The following is a 22,248-nucleotide window of genomic DNA, read 5'->3' on the forward strand; positions in this document are numbered from 1 at the left end:
GTTGGCACTTTTCTATTACTGTAGTGATGATAAGTAAACCAATTCCCTTGTTTTCAAGGTATAAAAGTAAAAGAATCCCAAAAATGATGACAGTTCAGAAAATATTCATTATTCTCCACTATGGCTTCTCAACCTCGGCACTGTTGGCATTTTGGCTGAATAATTCTTTTTTTGTGAGGGGCTGTCTTACAATAGTTTAATAGCTTCCCCGGCCTCTACTCACTGGATGCCGGTAGAAAATATCTTCCAAGTGGGGACAATCAAAAATGTCCCCAGACATTGTCAAATGTCCCCTGGGGGACAAAACTTCCCCCTGTGGAGAACCACTGTTTTAAACTGTATAGTTGGAAGTATTGTTGACATGAAGAAACTCAGATAGAATTTAGCCAAGATGTACTCAGCAAATTCTTCTTGTATTTAGAGTCACATAGGGAGGGACTGATGGCATCTGATGCCAAGTGAATTCCAGTGTTGACTCCAGAAGCATCCCCTCTCTGTACTCTCAGGCCCCTGCTAATTATGAGACCACCCTTTCCTTTCTTTCATCTCCAAATGACTCTAATGTGTTATCATGGCACAGATCCTACTTTCTCTCCAATTACAAGATCAGATGGACATTTTTCAATTTGGCTTTCAAAGCTGGTTGCTCCTCAGAGACAGTTTTGCTAAAAGCATTTAATGATCCTTGAGGTAGCCAAGCCTTAGAGGTGTCTATCTACAGCACTGGGCAGGATAGGGAAACTATCCGGGGTTCTGTTCATCTTCCAGGGTTGCTGCATCTTCCATTTGTCTGTCCTCCCAGAGTGAAGCCTGCTGGTTTTATTTAGGTTTTGCATTTCAGATTCCTGCTTCATAGGATGCCAGCAGCAATGTTTCAGACGTTTCTAGGCATTGCATGAGGCTGCTTTTCCCCAGTCAGGTCTTGGGCACTGTATCACAGCTTCATATATTAAAATTAGGATATCTTGGAGTCACCATTAGGCTGGTGACTAGACTTCACACCCCTTGAGAACAAGGACTCAGTCCTATTTCTTTGATTTTCCGGTGCTTATACTTCTCTCACATGGTAAGGATGTAAGAGTCACCCCGCTGGTTGCTGAAAATGCGTATCTTCCAGGACACATAGGAGTCTTGGCCTTGCCACATTTGTCTGCAATGTGGGGTGTCTCATCATGTGGAACCTACATTATGGTGGTGAACCCACGTTTTACCTGGAATCTTCAGCTGGGAAAGTGTATGCTATTTTGAACAGTGTCCCTTTTTTTCCTAACATGGTTCTTTAACAAGGTCATATCATTATCAGTTATTTAATATTTCTAAAATTAGAAATCATCTCACTGCTGTGGTAGCTCAAGCTTCAGGCCAGACTCTTTGAGCCTTCTCACACTGGGGCTATTGATACAGCCTCATGGTGAGCCTTCCCGCTCCTTCTTTTTCTAGTTTACGGTTGGATTCAGAATTCAGCCAGGCTAAACTTTTTGCTCTCTTTTGGTCAGGATTTATACTTATTTAAGGCACCGCAATAGCCACTTTTAAGCTAAAGAACTGGGATGCAGCTGCTTCGTTTGGAGTCAACATTCTTATTCAGTGGTCTTATACCTAACTAGCTCAAATAGCTCTCTGACTAGCCTAGGGAAAAGGCCCTGCAGTGAAAGGCAGCGGAGTAATGATCCTGTCCAAAGTGGCCCTCCCTGCTGCTCCCTCATAAATTCAACATGTATTTGGGGATAATTAAGAGGGGGCAAAGTTGAAAGCAAGTAGAAGGAAGACAAGGGAAGGGAAGATGCATGCAATCTTTCACAAAGACCTTTCATCGCCTGCAGTGTGCCAGTCCCTGTGCCAAGGCCTAAAGACAGCATTATATATGGCATGGTCCTGCCATCACCAAAGTCATAGTTCACATGAAAAGGAGAGAATGGGAGAAAAAGCATCATTAAGACTATATGAAACCACTTCCTGGAACAGAAAGAACTTTGACTATCTCACCTAATCTCTACATTGTGTAGGTACTATCAGTATACTCATTTCACAGAGGTGAAAACTAATGCGTGGACAGGTTAAGTAACATGTCCAAGGTTACTTTTCTGATAAAGGATAGAGCCAGCTCTGGAACCCAGATTTCTGACTGCAAGTCCAGTGATCTCAGCAGTCAAAAGAAGAAATCTCACCTTCCCACCTGTGTCCAGCCTCCCTCCTTCACCAACAAGTCCTCTGTGATCTCTCAGTATTGATGTCTTGGCAGTGTCTTTTGGTCCTTGTGCCATGTCTAAAGACAATATTTACTCCTCCTCCCACAGGGCTCCTTGCCAGCAAAAGGATTGCTCATCAGACATACTGGAAAAAGATCCACAGCACATCTTCAAGGACAGCCTTAAAGCAGGAGTCTCAGGGTGGTTATTGATTACCCTGTTTCCATTTCCCATTGTGGAGCACCATTCTCAAACACCTGCAAGGGCTCTGTGGCCATAAATCAGCTCCTTACAATAGTAATTAATAGGGTGACCCACAGAGGGTGAATTCTCCTTTTCCAAAGAACCTAAATAAGTGGGTCATAGCAATGAACATAACTGAAAAATGAGGGGGAACCTCCTTAAATGCAAATACATTGTGTTTTTTTTTTTTTTCTCCTGAGGAGAAATAAGGAAGGTTGACCAGCCTAAACTGACTTTATCACACTAGAAAATAAATGCAAAAAGAAGTGTATAACATTTTCAACTTGGATGAATTTTTTAACCTAAGTCACAGGGAGAAAATTGTGTGAAAATTTTAGCATTATGTGTAAAACATAGTAGGCATTCAGTAAATATTTGTTTTATACTGAATGAATACATGGCCAAGTAATCCACTCAAGGTGAAAAAACCTTACTGGCTCAACTGGGCATTTTGACTGCTATGAAAAAAAAACAACTGTGATGGTTAATACTGAGTGTCAGCTTGACTGGATTGAAGGATACAAAGTACTGACACCAGGTATGTCTGTGAGGGTTTTACCAACAGAGGTTAACATTTGAGTCAGTGAGCTGGGAAAGGCAGACCCATTCTTAATCTGGGTGGGCACCATCTAATCAGCTGCCGGCACAGCTAGAATATAAGCAGGCAGAAAAATGAAATGAAAGACTAGCCTAGCCTCCCAGCCTACATCTTTCTCCCATGCTGGATGCTTCCTGCCCTCGAACATCGGACTCCAGGTTCTTCAGTTTTGGAATTTGGGCTGGCTCTCCTTGCTCCTCAGCCTGCAGATGGCCTATTGTGGGACCTTGTGATCGTGTGAGTTAATACTTAAACTCCTCTCTCTACATATAGATAGATAGATAGATAGATAGATAGATAGATAGATAGAGATAGATAGATATAGATAGATAGATGTAGAGAGAGATATCTGTCTCTAGAGGGACAGAACTAATGGAATATACACGTATGTGTGTGTATATATATTACATATATATATATATATAATACATCAACCCAAACAATCCACCAGACTCACTGATTTCCCCCCCCAACAGAACTAGCCCAGTGGTGAGTGTGTGTTTGGAACAATTAGAAGTTAAATGGGATTTTCGACTTGGTGCACACACCACTTGATAAACATGCCCTATAATTACTCTGTGGTGCAGTGAGAAAAATGCAAGGGATTCAGAGTTAGAAGAGTTGGGTTAAAGCCCCAGTTCTGCCTCTTGGCAACCGTGAAACTTTGGGACAATCATTTATCCTCTCTGAGACTGGGTCTTCTCCTCTGAAGATGGAGATAACATAAACAGAGAATTGAGTTGGCAAATGGGGTTGACAACGTCTGTGGAAGTGAGCTGTCCACCATAAACTGGGATGCAAAGGTAAGTTGGGATTCATGTTATGAATCACCAGTGTCATTAATATCATATTAATGGAACAAATGCCCAACTTTTTAATTATGGTGTTAATAACTATGAGCATTAATTAATTTGAAATCGCTCCAGTCATTGCTTAGATAAGTCACCTATTGAAGCTGGAGGAAAACTTTTCTAAATGTCACTGGAAAACCAAGGGAAGTGTGGGTTCCATTCACCCTCTGGGACCATCATGGTTATTTTGGGATCAGTCTTGGCTGACAACATCTGAGTGAAGAGCACTGATGGTTTCCCTACAATGTGTTGCAATCAGAGGATATGGGACAACTGACTTCAGTTGGAACCAAACCAGAGCTGTGTGCTGGAGTTGCAGTTTGCCTATGTGTGCAGATTCTTTCCTACAACCAACTCCAAATAGGAGACAGAGTGCATGCTTCTGTCCCTATCAGAACCCTATTTGCTGAAGGGCAGCCAGAAAGTGAGGAGAAGCTCTCAGGCTTCCTCACTTTGTTCTAACACGCTTTTCTCCCAGTGGCTGTAGGGGTTAAGAAGTCTGGGTGAAAGACTAACACAGGGCCAGGCTAGATAGAAATTGGAGACTGAGAGTTTTACCAAATCCTCCCTATTTCTGATCTTCAGGAACTGGACACTGGAATGGAGTAAGAACATAAACAGATATATTTCAAGCTGTAACCCCCCTCCTTCTTTCTCTTAAAAAAGCCAGTTGTTAATCTCTTTTGCATCTTAAATTTTATTTTACATAGAAGCTTTATCTTTGCCACCATTTCAATAAATTTGTATCCCTGCTAGCTCTGCTCCACTTGATCAAACTAACCTGGAAAATTTGTGAGCTATTAAGAGAACATACCATTTCCTTAGGGAGCCATTTATTCTCATCTTCACTGATAATAGAAAGTCATTTTCTGGGTTTGATACTAGCCTTCTCAATCCATACTGGGTGTGTTCTCTTCCATTGCTGGTTGTTCTCAAGCTATCACTTTTGCAGTCTTGTACAAGCGGAGGTGGGATATGCTTCTTGGACTCATTTTGGGCTCTGTTTTTACTATTGTCAGCAAGGTGGATAAGGCAATGGAAGTAAACGGTGTTGGATCATCAGTTTAATTGGTGACTAGACAAAAAAAACACGAAGTGCATCTATTTTCCTTCTTGTTTCGAATTCAGAATGGGTTTATAAACAAACAATAGATGGTATCCCCAGACTTTCTTATTTCCCAATTCAAGTCTAGGTTTGAAAAGGGAGATTTCTCATAAGCACGTAGAGAAATATTGTCTAATTCCCTATGTGTTTAAAATTAAGTCTATTAACATCCCTCACTTACTAATTGTCCCTCAATAGATCTACATTGTTTCTGCCATCCCATTTAAAATTCCAGAACCTTCTGTAACTCCTCTCTCGTTCTACATATATGGTGTTTGATTGGTCCACATCTGTTCTTGTACTTCTTAATTTTTTTGCCTTCCAATCTTTATCCACCTAGATGATGCCATTATTACCTGCACTGAGCCAACTGAAAGTGCCTCTTCACTGGTCACTATGGTGCTAAACTTTCTTACTCCATTCAGTTCCTCACCTTGCCTCAAGATGAGTCTTCCTTCTGAAAGCAGCACTCTGCTCATGCTCTTCCCTGCTCTAAATATCACTAACTTCTCATTTCTAGTAAAAAAGGCCAGACTCGTCAGTGTGAGATTTAAAGTCATTCATATCTTGTTCCAGCCTGCTTATACTTTTTCAAGACTTTCCCCCTCCCTTCCTCTAACACCCAAACACAGTGATTCAGTCATTCCTTAAAATAGCCTGGTACTTTTTGCCTCCACATTTTTGCTCATGTTTTTCTCTCTTCCTGGGATTCCATTCTCTTACATCCTAATGTGTATTTTAAAATGTCTCTTAATTAATTGCCAATGCAGAGTGATGTATTATAGTCTTATGCATATCTATTATATCTCCTCATTAGACAGTTAGATGTCAAAAGATAGAGCTATGTCCTATATACCTTTACACTATCGACAATGCTTAATATAATGCCCTGCATAAAATATACTTTCAACAAGTAGGTTTACTGATTGAATGAGTGTGTAAATAGAGATATAATGAACATATTGTTTAAACTTTGGATTACATCATACTCTGAAGTATAATGAATGGAAACTTTTGGAAAACTAACTGGTGCTTTCAGAGTAGAATGAAATTGAGAGTTCTAAAATATTTTCAGTCCCATCAAGGCCAGAGTTCCCTACTGTTCTCTTCCTTTATTCTGTCTTCATTTTTATTTCCTCAGACCCCTACCCCTTCATTGTCTCATAAATATAGCTTGTTATATAGAAAAAATGTTAAAAGCTGTTAGCATTTAAAGATATGCGGCAGTTAAATCTCTTATCCATAACTCTGCCAAACTGTCTCCACTATTCAAACACAGCACATAAATAAATACAACTCACTGTGATCAGATCATGGGCAAAACTATGCAGTGGGTCACTCTAGCCAAAGCCATCACTGGAACAGCTTAAAAGCCTCCTGGAAACCTCATTAATGTGGCTCATTTTAAATTGTCATCCTCACATTCTAGAAAATTGGCCTTCTATTGATGTTTTGGAAGCGTAGATGACCCTATGATGAAGTTTCTAGTTACTGGCACATGTATAAACCTAGGTACAGGTATATATTGTGTGTGAAAGGATGTCTATTTGCATTTATGGGTTGGTTTTACCCAAAAATTTGAAGGTCTTTGAAGACAGGAAGAAAGTGCAAGTCTTTATTTCAGCTTAAAAGAAGGGCCCAAGTCCAAGAACTTAGAGGTTTGGCTTGGACAGGCATCCAGAAGTTAGGCTGACTATCTCAAGCTCCTGCATCTGCAAATGTGGACTGGATCAGTTGAGGACAGGCATTGTTATGACATTTTGCAATAGTCTTTACTGTCATTATCACTAGGAAAGAGTGCTTCCTTCACCATAATATGTTAAGATTTGGGGAACTGGAAAAACAAACAGGAAAAACAGAGAGAAAAAAATTGGTTTGGTTACTTTAAGAACTGCTATTCTTTCATTGCCTCCAAAGTTGTGATTACATCTCTATACTGCTAATAGTTGGATCAGGCTATCACATGAATGTTATTAATCAATAATGAACAACTTTAAAATAGATCCATAGATCCAAAGAACTTGAAAGTTAATGGGGACCTTGAGAACCTTCTGGTCAAACCATATTTTTATACAGATTAAAAAACTGAGGCTTGAAGAGAAGACATGATGTGTCATGGACTCACAGAGTAGAACTAGGATTCCAGAGATCTGACCTTTAGTTAACATGGTTCTTCTTTTTTTTTTCTCAATAAACTTTTATTTATTTTTTTTGTTGTTATTTATTTTTATTCAAAAGAATTTGTTTCTCTACCACAAAAATTAGATAACCACATCACCAAGAGCATTAATGTCCATGGAGTTACATTGATGATGGAGAGTTGGCTGGGTATTCCCAAGGTCTCAAAGGTCATAAAGGAGGGAAAAGAGAAAAAGAAAAAATATTCAAAACAAATCCAAAACCCACGATGACTTTGGAGAGAGACATCACATGACATTTTCTTTTTCTTCTCTCATTGTCAGCTACAGATGTATTTCAGCAGGATCAAGTACAATTTGACTTGAGTTAACCCTTCATACCAATTCTAGCACCTTAATTGTACCCTGACTGTTAGCAGCAATCAGCACATTGGAATCTCCATCTGGTAGTGCCCTCCAGCACACGGTACTAACAAATTCTTTTGTATCATCTCCTTTTTGGTCTTTGTCCAGAACACTTTTGACTGCATCAAACTTAAAAGTTAGCAAGGTCTTAGACAGTCCTTTATAGTACAGATAGAGAGAGCTATTTTCACTTCTACAAGCTTTATAATCTCCATTGGAAGCCAGGTCTACAAAGTTTTTTTCATTGATATGACCCTTAAAGGAACATGGAGAGTATGATTTCCCTACATTCCACAGTTTTAGCTGACTGTCTGTTGAGGCAAAGACCATCTCTTCACCACTCACAAATTTTGCATAAGAGACTGCTTTTTGGTGTCCTTTGAATACCATGATTGGTTGTTCAGTGTTATGAAGATCATAGTAGTGGACACAGTGATCTGCACAGCCAAAAGCCAAATGGTATCTGAAAGAGGGGCTGAATTTAACACAGCACACATTAGCCTTCGCCTCAGTGCTTGCCACTGAGCTGTCTAGATTGGTATACCACAGCTTCACTAAGGGCAAAGGACAATAAAAACAAAAAGAGAAACAAAACATGGCTCTTCTAAATCATCACACAGTTAGTCCTATTGTAGTGCATCTGGATGAATTGAATGGGCTGAGATTAGACAAGCTGAATTTTACTGTAATTCTTATTTTTATGTAAAGCGACTTGGTTTTTGGCAATTCATTTGTAGAATAAAGGCTTAAAATGTAGGATGGATTAATAAGTATGAGAGCCATCAGCAAGGAGAATAGGACAGCCATTGACATTCATTTTCTGGGAGGGAGCATTATTGATTGTTCTGAGCCAGGAGAGGAAATGTTTTTCTTCCTGGTGGAAGATCACTACCAAAGTTTCAAGGAGAAAAGTTAATTTGACCAGAATCCAATTTAGAGAACTGGATCACGAGCCAGAAAATAATCAACTAGGAAATCAAGGAAATAGGCCAGGGTGACAAGAACGTTTAACCAAGCAAGGACAGGAAGAATAGGGAGTCTTGAAATCAATCCCAAAACAGGAAGAGAATTGTAGTCAAGAGACATGGCCAAAGGGTCCCAAAGGGCAAGTTGTTTCTGCACATAAACTTGTGGTTACAGTCATATTTTGAAGCTCCTTCTTGTTCTGCATTTTTGGCTTCTAACAGTTTTAGAAACCTCCTGATGAAAGCAATTTTATGTGTTTGTGAAATCTAGTTTTCTAATTCGTTGATGCAGCATATCTTTCAAATCTTACTATCCTGAAAAATCAGATTTACACATATGAATATTGGTGAGGTTTAAGTCTATCACGGTGGGATTACAGAGTAGGGAAGAGCAAACTTAAAATGGTCCCAGACAAGTGTTTTAATGAAGCCTCCTGAGCTATACAGACTTCGTACAAAAAGAAAATGAAGATTATTTACTTCAGTCCTTTGCCTTTAGGTAAAAGAGGCATTTTTATTTTCCCTCCCCATTTTCTTTTCTGATCTGGTAGTGATAACAAATATATTAGATGATTGAGTCAATATCCAAGAAATCTCAAATCTAAAATCATGGGCAGATAAATTAATTCACCCTAAGACATGAAGAAGTAATATTCTTTGATCAATAATGAAGCTTTAATAAACTGTATGATTTAACTTTGGGAAGACAAATGATGAATTAGTCTACTTATGACTTAATTAGGTGTTACACAGATATTTGCAGAAAAGAGGGCAAATTCTACTAATTATAGGCTTAAAAGTTTGTTCCTAGGTAAAAATCTCAAAAATATTAAAGAAATAGATTATGAACCTTAGAGGCTAGACTGGGTCCACTGAGACCTGGTCACACCAGACTAACTTCTTTTTCAGTAAGGTTGCAAAACTAGTCAACAAGGGAAATGCTAAAGACATAGTATATCGACATTTCAATGTTTCTAATGTGTCTGTACTTGACTAAAGATTATGCAATCCTACAAATAGAAGAACATATGACACAATTTTATTCCAGATCTTTAAGACCTTATGAATATGAGGGCAACTGATGCTACAATTAGATAGATAATAACTAATGAATGGCCACCTCAGAAACAACTGATTAATGGATGGATGGAAACCAAGCATTTTTTCTATATGAAAGTCTTCTTGGTAGTTTCCAGTTTAATATTTTGTATTAGAAGAAGACTCATTGAGCCATATTATACATGGAAATTCCACAGTGTTACCCAAAATGATGATAAGGGAGCTAGTATCTGAGATCCCCAAAACATGAATCTCTGGGGAAAATATTTTAAAAAATCGAATAGGAGTAGATGTAAAATGCATATGCATGTAACAGTACATTAATATACTTATAACAGTAATAGATGGGTAAAAATACTTGAGGTAGAAGGTAGGAAAGATATGGCTGACACAGCACACAGCACCCTGTGATGGTTAATTTTGTGTCAACTTGAGTGGGCCATGGAGTGACCACATATTTGGTTAAACATTTCTGGGTTTTTCTAGATGAGATTAACATTTGAACTGGTCAACTATGTAAAGTGGATTTTTGCTCTTCTCAATGTGGAAGGACCTTATCTGGTTTATTGGAAGCCTGAATAAAATAAAAGGCTGAGAAAAAAAAAATCTCTGCCTGACTATTTTTAAGCTGGGGCATCATTCTTCTCCTGCCTTCAGACTCAGACTTATACTGGGACTTACACCAATGGCTCTCCTAGTTTTCTGACTGAGACTCGGATGGGACTTGTACCCCGTTTTCTTGCTTTCAAGCCTTCAGACTCAGATGGAACTGTACACTCAGCAATTCCCGGTCCAGACTTCTCAACCTCCATAATTGTGTGAGCCAATTCCTGTAAATTACTATGTCTCTCAATCTTTCTTTCTGTACACACACGCACACACACACACCGTATTGATTTGGTTTCTCTGGAGAACCCTGACTAATACATACTTCTTACCCCTACAAAAAAGAGGGGGTGGTACTGCTGACCTTGGTATAAGTCAAGAGAGTCATATGACTACCAAAACTTCAAGATTAATCTTGGGTCCAGAACAAGCAAGGCTTTAATCAGAATATACCCAGAGTTTCATGTTCAGTTCTGGTAACCCCAGTATAGGAGGAAAAATGTCAAACAGGAGAAAGTCCAGAAGGAAAGGACCAAGGTAGATGATGCATCTAAAGTCATGCCATTGAAAAACAGTCAAAACAAAAATGAGGCTGTTACACTTGGAGAAGATTTCAGGGAAACATACAACAGCTGTCTTCAAATTCTTGAACTGTTATCAAAACGAAGAGGAATGATTCATTCAGTGGAACTCCACAAAACAGTGACAGAGAGTGGACATTTTAAGAAGACTTCAGCCTAATCTAAGGAAGCACTTTCTAAAGATGGACTGGACTGAGATGGAAGTGTAAGTTTTCTTCACTGAATCCATGTGACACCAAGTCCCGTGTGGTGTGAGGGTTTCCTGAGTAAGAGGGAGATTAGCATCAATTATCCTAAAGATGCTTTTTTACTTTATGAAATTGCTTTCTGTAGGGGAAATGATTGTTCTGTAGCCAAGCAAATAGTGTGATGAGATGGAATACTTACTCTACTTAATAGAAGACACTTTTCAAAGGATGTGTTCCTTTATAAGCAAACTGTTAACTTACTCATTTTTTGAAGTATGCCCCTTATGAAACTTTTAGCATTAATACTTTTTAGTTACTTTAGTTTAAATACCTTTATCTTTTTGAAAGTAACATAATGGATTTAAAAAAAAGATTTTATAATCTACATTTTTCATTAATTCAAGCAGATTTTTTCTTAATCATTCTGAATGAATCACACTTCTCTGAACATCTGAATGACATGTACTAAAGAAATATAATAATAATAATAACTTACTTTGGTTAAAAGTACTATGTGCTGGGCATGGTTTTAAGCATGAATTCACTCATTTACAAAGTTTTACTCCATCAGTCTTCACAGCAACTATATGAAGTAATTACAATTTTGATAAAATATTACTGATGAAAAAGCTGAACCACAGAGATGCTAAGTAATTTGTACTAGGACATATTGTCAGTAAGAAGCAAAGCGGGATTCTGGCTCCAGAATCTGCATTCTTTTTACCATATTATTTCTGTTTAACTACTTTCTGATTTTACAGCATTCCAGTTAGAAGAAGTAAACTTTGAAATCCCTGCACATGGTTCTCAACATCCTGCTTTAGGGTAGCTTCATAAAAAGTATCTAACTATGCTATGCTATGCTGTAAGAGAAAAGCAATTTTATTGCCTAGGTTCACACTTCCACAGAGACAGGTAGGCAGATTGAACACCTTTTTGTGTGTGAAGATTAAAAGAGATATCATATATAATCTCTCCTTTAAAGACCTGACAGGTAAAATAAATATCCCTGAGAAGTGGGAGATTTTTCCCCCCTCTCATTTGACAAATGCCATATGGTCTACTTAAAACTTTTTGATACTGTTCCTTGAGGGAAAAGTTACTCCTTGTAATCTGAGTTTCTGTTTGAAGATAAAGAATAATCACATTGAGAATGGCTTCCAAGTAGTTTCTCAAGTTTAAGTAGCCTCCTTGTGCCTGCAGTGGGGAGTTGCATTCCAATGCAATGTGTAACTGGGTATTTTTCATGTTGTGTAAAAGCATTCCATTGTATCTTTAATTTCTACATTATTGATATTAATGGTATGACTATGTTTTAGACACGGCCACCATGTCAAATGCACTTTCCACGAAGTGTCCGGTATTTTCACAAGCACAGTGAGCATCTATTATGCTCTTGCCTCGGAATAACAAGACACAGGACTTATTGTCTAGGCAGAAAGTTCTGGAACACAACATAAACACAGAGAATAAATAAAGGCAGGGGAAGAGAAGTCCTTCTACCTAACCACAAATTCAAGCATTCAAGAAAAGACCTGCACAATGAACAGTTCTGTGAATTATGAATGAAGCTTACCATATAACTTCTTGCTTCTCCCGTCTACAACAGATTTTTTTTTTTTCCTCCTCTGGGCAACTGGGTTCATGATTAATCTTTTGCATCTCTTGGCCTTTTTGGATAGAAGAGAGTATTTTGAACCAGTAGTCTACTGTCATTTCTTTTTCCTGTAGTTAGAAAAATAAATTTACAATGTCTTAAAGTAATACATGATGCTTCGAGTTAGAAAAATTCAAGAAAAAAAGTGAAAATTATTTGTAACCTAGTATGCAGAGATTATTTCTATTAACACTTGAAAAGATTTGTCTAGCCTTTTTCATATATGTGTATATATATACATAATACATAGTACATACATAGTACATACTATAGTATGTATGTACTATGTATATAACTATGTATGTACTATGTATGTATTATTACTTAATAAGTAATAATATTACTTATTATGTACTATGTAATACATAGTACACAATAAGGTTAATAGGGTTATCCTATACTTGTGTTTTTTATACTGCTTTTAAAAATAATTTAATAATATTTGCACATTTTCCTGTGCTGTTGAAAAAGGGAAAATGAGTACAACAACTTTGGAAAAAGATCTGGCAGTTATTTATTAAACTACACGTGCACATACCCTATGACTCAACAATCCCATCCTATGTATAAAGTCCAAGAGGAAATAAAACATTTATTCACAAAATACTTGTACAAGAATGTTATGTCAGCTTTATTTGTTATAGTAAAAAATTGGAAGTAGCTCAAATATCCATCAACAGGTGAATGGATGAACAAATTGGTATATTCATACAATGGAATACTACTCAGCCACAACAACTCATGTCATTGCATAGGTTTGGTGCAAAAGTAGTTTTTGCCATTACTTTTAATATCCCAAACCATTGACAGATACAAAAGCATGACTACATCTCCAAGGCATGGTGCTGGGTGAAAGAAACCAGAATTAAAAACAGTACATGTTGTATCATTCCATTTATATGAAGTTCTAAACCAGAAAAATGGTTTCCTCTCAAGGTTGGGATAGGGTAAAGGCAATATTGACTAGAAAAGCATGCAAAAGAATTTTTCAGTGTTACAATATTCTATATTTTAATAAAAACTTGTGTGACACAGGTGTGTACATATGTCAGAATTCATGAAATGGTACATGTAAGACTTATGCATTTGACTGTATAAAAAGTTTTACCTAAAAAAGAGGAAACAGATAACACATTTTAAGCCTCGGTTTCCTTATCAGTGAGACAAATAAAAAGTGTCATATTTGTAAAGCATAATGTCTTTATATACCATTGTTCCATAAGTGACAATAATCTTTCAAAGCCTGGACATTTCTTCAAAACAAAGGTTCAGTATATCTAATATGTAAAAAGCTCACTAAGAGAAACCACTGAACTTCAATAGGGAAATGAGAAAAATAAATAAATTTAAAATTCTAAGAAGAAATGTACACAGCCAGAAACCATGAAATCATGTTCAAACTCATTATTAAAAAATTAAGCATCTACTAGGCTTTATTGAGCATCCACTAGGTTTATATGCATCATTTTAATTAATACATTTGATTAATAAACTTATAAACTATATTTAACCTCACTGGTAATCCAAAAATGAAAGTTAAATGAAAAAACTTACATTTTTGCCTAATAAAATAAAGGTTTTAAAAGTATAGTAATGCTGGAGAAAGTGTGATCGGATAAGCATTCCCAAATATACTCCGTGGGATATAATTTGTCACTACTTTTTGGGAAGTGTTTTTGCCATATGGATTAAGAGTTTAAAAAAAGGATATACCCTTTGAATTTGTAATTCCATTCTGGGATCTTTTCTAGGAAACGGTCAAAAGGTGTACAAAAATGCAAGTATAAAAATATCCAATCTAGCATCATTTATAATTGCAGAAAACTAAAAACAACCTGAAAATTCAATGTAAAAGGCTGACAAAATAATTTACATGATTTATCGGGAGTGCATCCACATATTGGAGTAGCAGGGACTTGTCCATTTTCTTTCCTAGGATCCCTGATTTTCATCATGTTACCTCTCAGGATAAGTGAGGGGTGCGAAGAGGCGAGAACGTTTCTGTTTCTTGTGCTACCATGGAGAAGAGTAGGGAAACAATTAGGACCAGAGTTACTCATTTTCTTCTAAGCATGTATGCATTTCTGAGGGATAGGAATTCCTCACAAAGACAAAAGACTACAGTTGGGCAAGCATGTTTTTATGTGCCTCCTTTCTCAAGATTTTTCTCCCTCTTTTCCTTGATCGTTCCTCTTGTCTCTCCCTCTCCCATCTTTCTCCTTTACCAGGATCTCTGGGCACTGAATGAATCCTGGACATAGGAGAAGAGTCTGGGCTGTGTCCACATGAGGATAGTAGAAGGGTTATTGCAAACGCTGTCAGGACCTCTTCTCTGTGTGCCTGCACCTCCCTGCACACCCGTCCTATCATCCCACTTACCACTCTATATTGCTCTACCTGTTTATTTGCCTGCTTTTTTCATTAACTCCTGGAGGATAAGAATGATGCCTTATTCATCCTGGTGATCCCAGAGTCAGCGTCCAATATATTAAATGGAGAGAGTGTATAAAATAATTGGTCAAGCATTCTGTGTTCAGATAGCCCGGGCTTTAATCCTACCTTGCCATTTCTTAGCTGTCTGACCTTGGGTATCACATTTCTCTGTACTTCACTTTCCTTATCTTTAAAGTGGGATTAATAAAAGCCACCAAATATATGGAGTTACAGTGACTATTACATGAGTTACAGTAAAACTCTTAGAACAATGCCTAGAAGATAAGTAAGTCCTCAATAAATGTTGGCTATTAATATTCACATATTCATAGCAATTTTAATAGAAAATTACTCTGAGATCAAATTAACTATACCTGATAATGAGTTCTAATCATTAGATATCAATAAGCTTGCCTTGGGTACACAGGAACCCATATTTATCTTTTCGGGTTCATGGTTCACTCCAGTTGCTTGCTACAATGTCTGGTCAATAGTAGGTGCTCATTGAATGTTGAATGAATAGATACATGTATGTCTAGATAGCCATACATAGATAAGAAACATAATAAGGAAGATAGAAAAGGAAGAAAATCGGTGACTGCCACAGCAAAACAAATCCTCCATTTTTGGTGTTTTAATGACTATGAAAGATCTCTCATTTGAAATTGGATGGGTACACATCTTTTAGATGGAGGTCATGCGGCTTAATATTATGACATATGCACATATCTTAATGAGAAGAGCTGAGGGAATGGAGTCTAATCTGGACCTTACCATTTAGTAGCTCTTTGACCTGATATAAATTACCTAACTTCCCTGGTCCTCAGTTTTCTTCTTCATAGGTAGGGTTAAAAATTCCTACCTCTTGAAACATTTATGAGAGTTAAATATAATAAGGTATGTAGAGCCATTTCTACAACATTGCAGTTATTGGTTTTATTTCAGTTTATGTTGGTGGTGAGACTCCTGGAATTCATTTTTCTGTCCAGTAAACAGTAATGGAAGCTAGTGGACATGAAGTTCTCACACAGAAGCAATGTGTAACTGACAACAGGGAGGTCATTCAAATCAGGTCACTTATTGCATATCAACATGGAAAGAAAATTTGTTACATATGGACTTAATGGAAACGACACCCTAATTTTATGTCACATTGATCCAAGAAGCCTGCCTGAGATTCTCTGCATGATGTCTTCTATAGGAACATGTATTTTTATTGTATTTCATTAATACAATCAAAAGGGTTCCCTTGAGTTGACTTATAGTAGGCTATGATATCAAATTATCTGAAGTTAATACACAGGATACAAGTGGATGTTTTATCTTTTGGCTAGGAGTCCAAGGCTACATTTTATTGAGAATACCAACAACTGGGTTGTTGCCTAGAATTGACTGGGTATTCGGAATGTCCAAGGTTGCAGAGAAGGGATCTCAGGATCAGACGCGCAGTTTTTGCATTCATCAAATATTTCTATAAGTACAGTGTCCCAAGCTCCACGTGAGTTGCAAAAGATAGTGCCAAAAATGAACAAAATACAGACAGATCTGGCCTGAAGGAATTCACGGTAGTGAGGAAGACGGATACAATTTTTTTATGTAGTTTTACACATATATACATACATCTCTGTTCTAGCAGAGATATGTGGAAAGTTCTGTGAGGACACGGAAATGCAAACAATTAATTCATCCTGGGATCATCACAGAGGAGGTGAGATTTTTAGTGGCTTTGAAGGACAAGTAGGGGTTCACCACAGAAACCAAAGAGGGACGGTCATTCCTCGATGAGAAAAGAGGACTGGTCAAAGTAGCATGGAGGAAACATCTGTCACATGGGTGGTCTGAGGTCCCAAGTGTGTGGAGGAGCAGCGAGAGGTAGACGAGGTTACATTGTTAAAAGACTTGGACTGGTAATTTTTTTGAAAATTAAAAAAATCGACTCTAACCTGACATAAGTAATAAAGGTAATGCTTACTGCAAAATATGAATTGCCTAAAGTGAAAGTTCGAGGCCTAGTTCTCCTCCTTTTTCCGGGCTCCAAATTCCACTGCCAGATAGAACAATGACTGATGATTTTTTTTTCAGGGATGCTTCTGCATATATAATACATATGAATGCATATATATGTGCATTCATACACACATTTTAAAAATAAAAATGCAATTATAGTATCAGTATTGTTTAATTACAACTTGCTTTTTTTTTACCATGTATAATTATATTTTAGACATCATTTCATATATTTCTATCTTATTTTGAATGGCTGTATGGTATTCTATTATATTGCTAGACCATAATTTAGCTAAAATGATGTTTAAAGTTCTTCTGAACTTATTACTCTGAAAATTTTCACTGGCTCTCTTAGCTCTCAGGTAAAGATGATAGTACGATAATGTTGATTACCATTTAAAATGCACTTTTGGATTAAAACAATCATTTTAGGAGTGGGGGGAACCTGTTCTTCCAGGCATCATCTCCTTAGAAATACCGTGATATTTGGTATGCCAAGAAATTATTAGGACTTTTCTGTTAGTGGGGCTGTTGCAGAGGATGTAGCATTTTCAGCCAGATCTTGAAGCATCAGCAGAGGTTCTTCAGGCAGGAAAGCTTAACTCTGTTCTGAAGAGAATGCTGCTGAACCAGATTCAGGCAGGACAGTGGCCATATTCTCATTTTAATCGGTCAATCAACAAACAAGTTTTGAATACCATCAGAGTGCACAGTAGGAAGCAGCACTGGGAACATGATTCTGGCCTTTGAATACCTTATAATCTGGTGGAGAAACAAGATTCACGAAGCAGTTAGTGAGATCTATTAAGCAGTAGGTAAATATTGTTGAATTATGTCCTACATAAACGTACCATAGGGACTGCTCAGAAGAATGATATGAGCCTGGGCTGGGATATTTGGGGCAGTGTCTCTGGGTAGCATGAGATGTGAGATGGACCTAGGAGGATGATAGGACTCCCATAAACAGGGTAGTCATGGGGGACTTTCCAGCCAAAACCAGTGTACAAAAAACCACGTGGTCCACTGATAGGACTATTCAACCTAGTTGTTTTGTTAAATAACCGGAAAGATCTAAATTTTCTGTCTGTGTTTTCAGACACAAAAGCATCCTATAGTTCTCTTTTGCTCATGAGTCACAAATTCCTCCTGGCAAGTAAAGAAAATAATGATTACTTACTATTAATATCATGAAAATAAGTTGCAGGGCTCTGATATGGTTGATCTTTATGCCTCACCCTTCTTATTTTCAGACATATCATCACCCTTATTTCTGGGGTTGCTGGAGGGCTTTGATTCACAACTGCTTCCCAAACCAGAGTAAGACATTATGCTTGACTTTCAGATGCTTTGACCATAATCAGAAACCAGCCCAAGATTAATTCAAGAAGAACTGCCTAAACTGGATATGATGCTAACATAAATTCTTGTCCATTGGAAAACTGGTTCATATATCACTTAGCATATCCCTTTTCACCTAACTTTACTCCAAGTTTTTTCAGTGTTGCTTTCCCAGGAGATACCGCAGTCCTCCATGGGATTTGCCTAAGTGTGTTATAGAGATCCTCCTTTCTACCAGGATTGTGGGAAACTGAGCAGGTTTTAAAATCTAAGTGAACAAAAGATGTGGGAGAAGGAAGATTGTCCTGGGAATTAGAAGACCTGATTTTTATCCTGGATCTGCCATTTAATTTGCTTTATAATCTTGGATGAGTTACTTCACTCATGTGAAGGGACTAATTTTGCAAAAGTAAGAAATATTGTTCATTTAGGTAGAATAATGTATCTCGCTCTAAGGTTTTCTCAGGAAAACAAGGTTAAACTAATTCAGGTGTTCTTATCCTAGGGAATTATGGATGAACGTGAGGGAATTCTTAACCTTCTTCAATTTTGGCACATGTATGTATATTTCTGGGGCAAGACTCCACAGGTTTTGCGAGTTCAATCCACGAAGTGTTCATGGCTTACTAAAAGTTAATTGCCTCTGGATGACAGAAACTCTGAAACTTCTCAAGTCTGAAAATGTTATCATTCATTGATTTTCTATCTTTGTAGTAAGTCTTATAGAGGAAATATTACAGAAAGAAGAATTGGCACAAATCCCTTTAAATTATACTTTCTTCACTTTAATCTGAGGCTAACTGTGTATTATGGAGAAACACTTTTTATTACAGTAGAGAATTCTTAGAGGCCCAAAGTCCTGTAACTTTTATTGTATTTAACTTGGAGTTGTTTGTGTGCCTACAGTATTGTTCCCTGAATTAACACAGTTCACTCTAAATGACTTTGAAGATAAAACATAGGGCATTTGACCCAAAAGTGTTCCTCAGGGTCCTCTAAGCTCTAACCCTGGATTAAGAGGTTAGGTACTCCAAGGGAAAACATTTGCTTACTACTTTACCTTACTTCCCTGTAAAAATGTCTTTTCTAAGTTGTTATTTACTCTTACTTGCTTAGTGTTTACCCTTTTTAGTGGGCCACTATGAAGCCTGTACATTTAAACAAAGTTTCTGTGTCTTCCATAGGGGCAAAGTGAAGACATTGTCCAATATGTTACCTAAGGTCCCTTACAGTCAATAAGATTCACTTTTAATTTAATATCAGGGAAAAAGTGTTTTTGAAAGAGAAATTTTTATTCTTTCTATTGAAAATGACAATATGTACTTCATTTCCCCTTTGCTTCCTCTGCCAGGACTTTCAGAGCTAAAGTCCATGCTCAAATGTAATTTGCAAGAGCTTATTCATTATAAAAGTCTGGGCACATCTATGTTTTCCTATATTTACTCCAATATTACTTAATTTTTTTGATTATAAGAGAATACATTTTCACTGAAGAGGAAGTTTCAGAAAAAGTGAGAATCATGAGTTGTCTGATCATCAGGAATAATACTTAGTTACACTCCAGTCTTCCAGTGTTTCTTTTATGCATAGATATACTTTTCATAATGTTGGAATCGAGTTGTCCATACCTTTATACAAACCCCTGTTTCATTTAATAACATCACGGAAATCTTATATTTATATTAATTTTTTAAGGGCATGAATTTTGATGATGGTTTGGTATTCTACCATAAAGATGTACCATTATTTTAAATAATGCTGAGGTTGATAGCTTTATAACTGAATGTTTGTTTTCATTCTTGACTATTTACTTAGTATAAATATCTAGAAGAGAAATTACTAAACTTATTTTAAAGACTTTATATACTGAGAATTTTCTTTCTATAAATGTTGCAACAATCTATACTCCACACTAACAGTGTTTTTAACAGGGGCTGTTCCTCATACCATTGTCAAACCTGAGCAGCATTTTTTTTCTTCTAATCTAATTTACCTAGCAGAAAACAAGTACATATCATTGTTTGCATTTATGTTTCTTTAGTTTTAATGTGGTTTAATAATGTAAAAGTTTATTAACCATTTTGGCAGTTTCTATGTATGAATTGCCTATTCTTATCTTTTGCCCTTTTTCCTACTAAGGCATCTGACTTTTTTCATATTGTTTTGCAAAAGTTCTTTATATATAAAGAATATTACGTATTTGCCTTCTAGCTTGCATATATTTCTCCCATTTTTGGTTGCCTTTCCATTGCTATAAGCAGCATAGAGTACAGTGATCATAAATAAAGACACTAGAGACTCTCTGGGATCATAGAACAATAGCTGTGTATCCTTAGGTAGATTACTTAATATCTTTGTTCATGTCTTTCCTTATCTATAGTTCTATCTTCCCAATAAGTACTATACTTGGAATAATGCCTGGCGTATCATGTGCACTCAATTAATATTAACCAGTTTTATTAATCAGAATTTTATTTTCAAATATCCTGTGTTATATTGTGCTAAAATTTTAATAGTTGTTATATTTTTAGGGAATGTTAGGGGTGGAAGAATTGAAAGAACCTAAAGAATACCTGTGTCAATGTCATTAGCACTTCATGACAGCTTTGTAAAGAACAAAGAATACTTCTATTGCAGGTTTGATTTGCATCCAAAATAAATGTGGGTACATAGAAAGTGAGGTAACAATATACTTGGAATGTGCTGGTCATCAAACACATAGGTTGTTGCACTTATTTAATTGTTCCATTTTAAATGACAGATCATGTTCCAATGACCTTTTTCTATGAGGATCTTAGGATATCCCACAGGTCTTTAATTTAAGCCTCATCTTTTCCATCCAGGAACTAATCCAAGTGGGTCTCTCACTTAAAGGGGAAGAAAATGAGGAGCTGCCAGTCAGCCATCAACTGTGAAAAAGCTCGGGATAATTTCACTTGAGATCGGAGACCCCACCAGCTGAAAATAAAACAAATTATTTCCAAATCTGGTTTTAAAATGAAGAGTGAAGAGCCTACAATTTGAAAATAATCACATCCACTGTATCTTCATCCTCCAGATGAGGACTCTCTTACATTTTAGTTAGTCAGTGTGTAATGTTTCTTTTATTTCTGTTCTCAAAGTCTTGACATCACTAAAAATAAATGACTCAATTACACTTGTGCATAAGCAGCTGGAAAACTACCGACATGTTCCCAATGTCTAAACTGTGTAAACAGAGACACCAGAGGCAGAGTGGGGGGTGGGGAGGAAAGAAAAAAAGGAAAAGAAAGTAAAGAAAGCAAAATAATTTTGAAAATAAAATTATGCAAAAGCAGCTTCCAGGGAAGAGAGTATGATGTTTATCCCGTTTCTTTGTTCCCGGTGGCACACTGCAGTCCATACACCCCTGGGTCCCGGAAGCAAACCAGGTGGAAAAAAGGATCAAGAAACTTTATAAACACCTTTCCAATCAACGAGCTCGGCCAATACACATTCCATTGCTCATCATGGGAAAATGTTGGCAGCTGTCTCTAGTCAGATGCCCCAGGGTTTTGGGGGCCTCAATCTAGAACTTGAGGACTAATAGGGAAAATGGAAACAGAATCCTGGCTGGTCTGCAACCCCAAAATACAACCACAAACCCCCTCAATTTCCAAAGACCCATCTTTTGTGGTGGCTCTTAGCTCAGAATGCACAATTACAAAAATGAAATGTTCCAAATGTCCTATACACCCACAACATTCTTTCTTTTATTTACTGTCTCGGGTAGAAGAATATACTTTATCTCCTCGTGTCTTTATGCCAGGAAAGCAAAGCAGGTTTGGCCAGCAGAAAACTTGATCATCTTTATTCCTTCCTTCATGTTACCAGGAGATGAAGGAAAAGGTCACAGCAGCTGTGCAG

The 22,248-nt window shown here is 37.1% G+C and overlaps 1 protein-coding gene and 1 long non-coding RNA gene across 2 annotated transcripts in view; one reads left to right on the forward strand and one right to left on the reverse strand.

Annotated features, from left to right (window-relative positions):
* LOC144334855 (uncharacterized) overlaps nucleotides 1-21,336 on the forward strand; it is a 115,866-nt gene extending 94,530 nt beyond the window's left edge. The window contains exon 3 of the long non-coding RNA XR_013405107.1: nucleotides 21,207-21,336. This is a non-coding gene — a long non-coding RNA (uncharacterized LOC144334855). The remainder of the gene's footprint in view (nucleotides 1-21,206) is intronic.
* On the reverse strand, nucleotides 7,399-10,365 carry LOC106993664 (E3 ubiquitin-protein ligase COP1-like). Its single transcript, XM_077966714.1, has 3 exons — nucleotides 10,235-10,365; nucleotides 8,668-8,729; nucleotides 7,399-8,083 (listed from the first exon to the last, which is right to left on the reverse strand). The coding sequence occupies exons 1-3, from the start codon at nucleotides 10,363-10,365 to the stop codon at nucleotides 7,500-7,502; spliced, it is 777 nt and encodes a 258-aa protein (XP_077822840.1). The 3' UTR covers nucleotides 7,399-7,499.
* Nucleotides 21,337-22,248: the final 912 nt, after the last annotated feature.

This window comes from Macaca mulatta, chromosome 15, assembly GCF_049350105.2.
Source record: "Macaca mulatta isolate MMU2019108-1 chromosome 15, T2T-MMU8v2.0, whole genome shotgun sequence".
Classification (NCBI taxonomy): Eukaryota; Metazoa; Chordata; class Mammalia; order Primates; family Cercopithecidae; genus Macaca; species Macaca mulatta.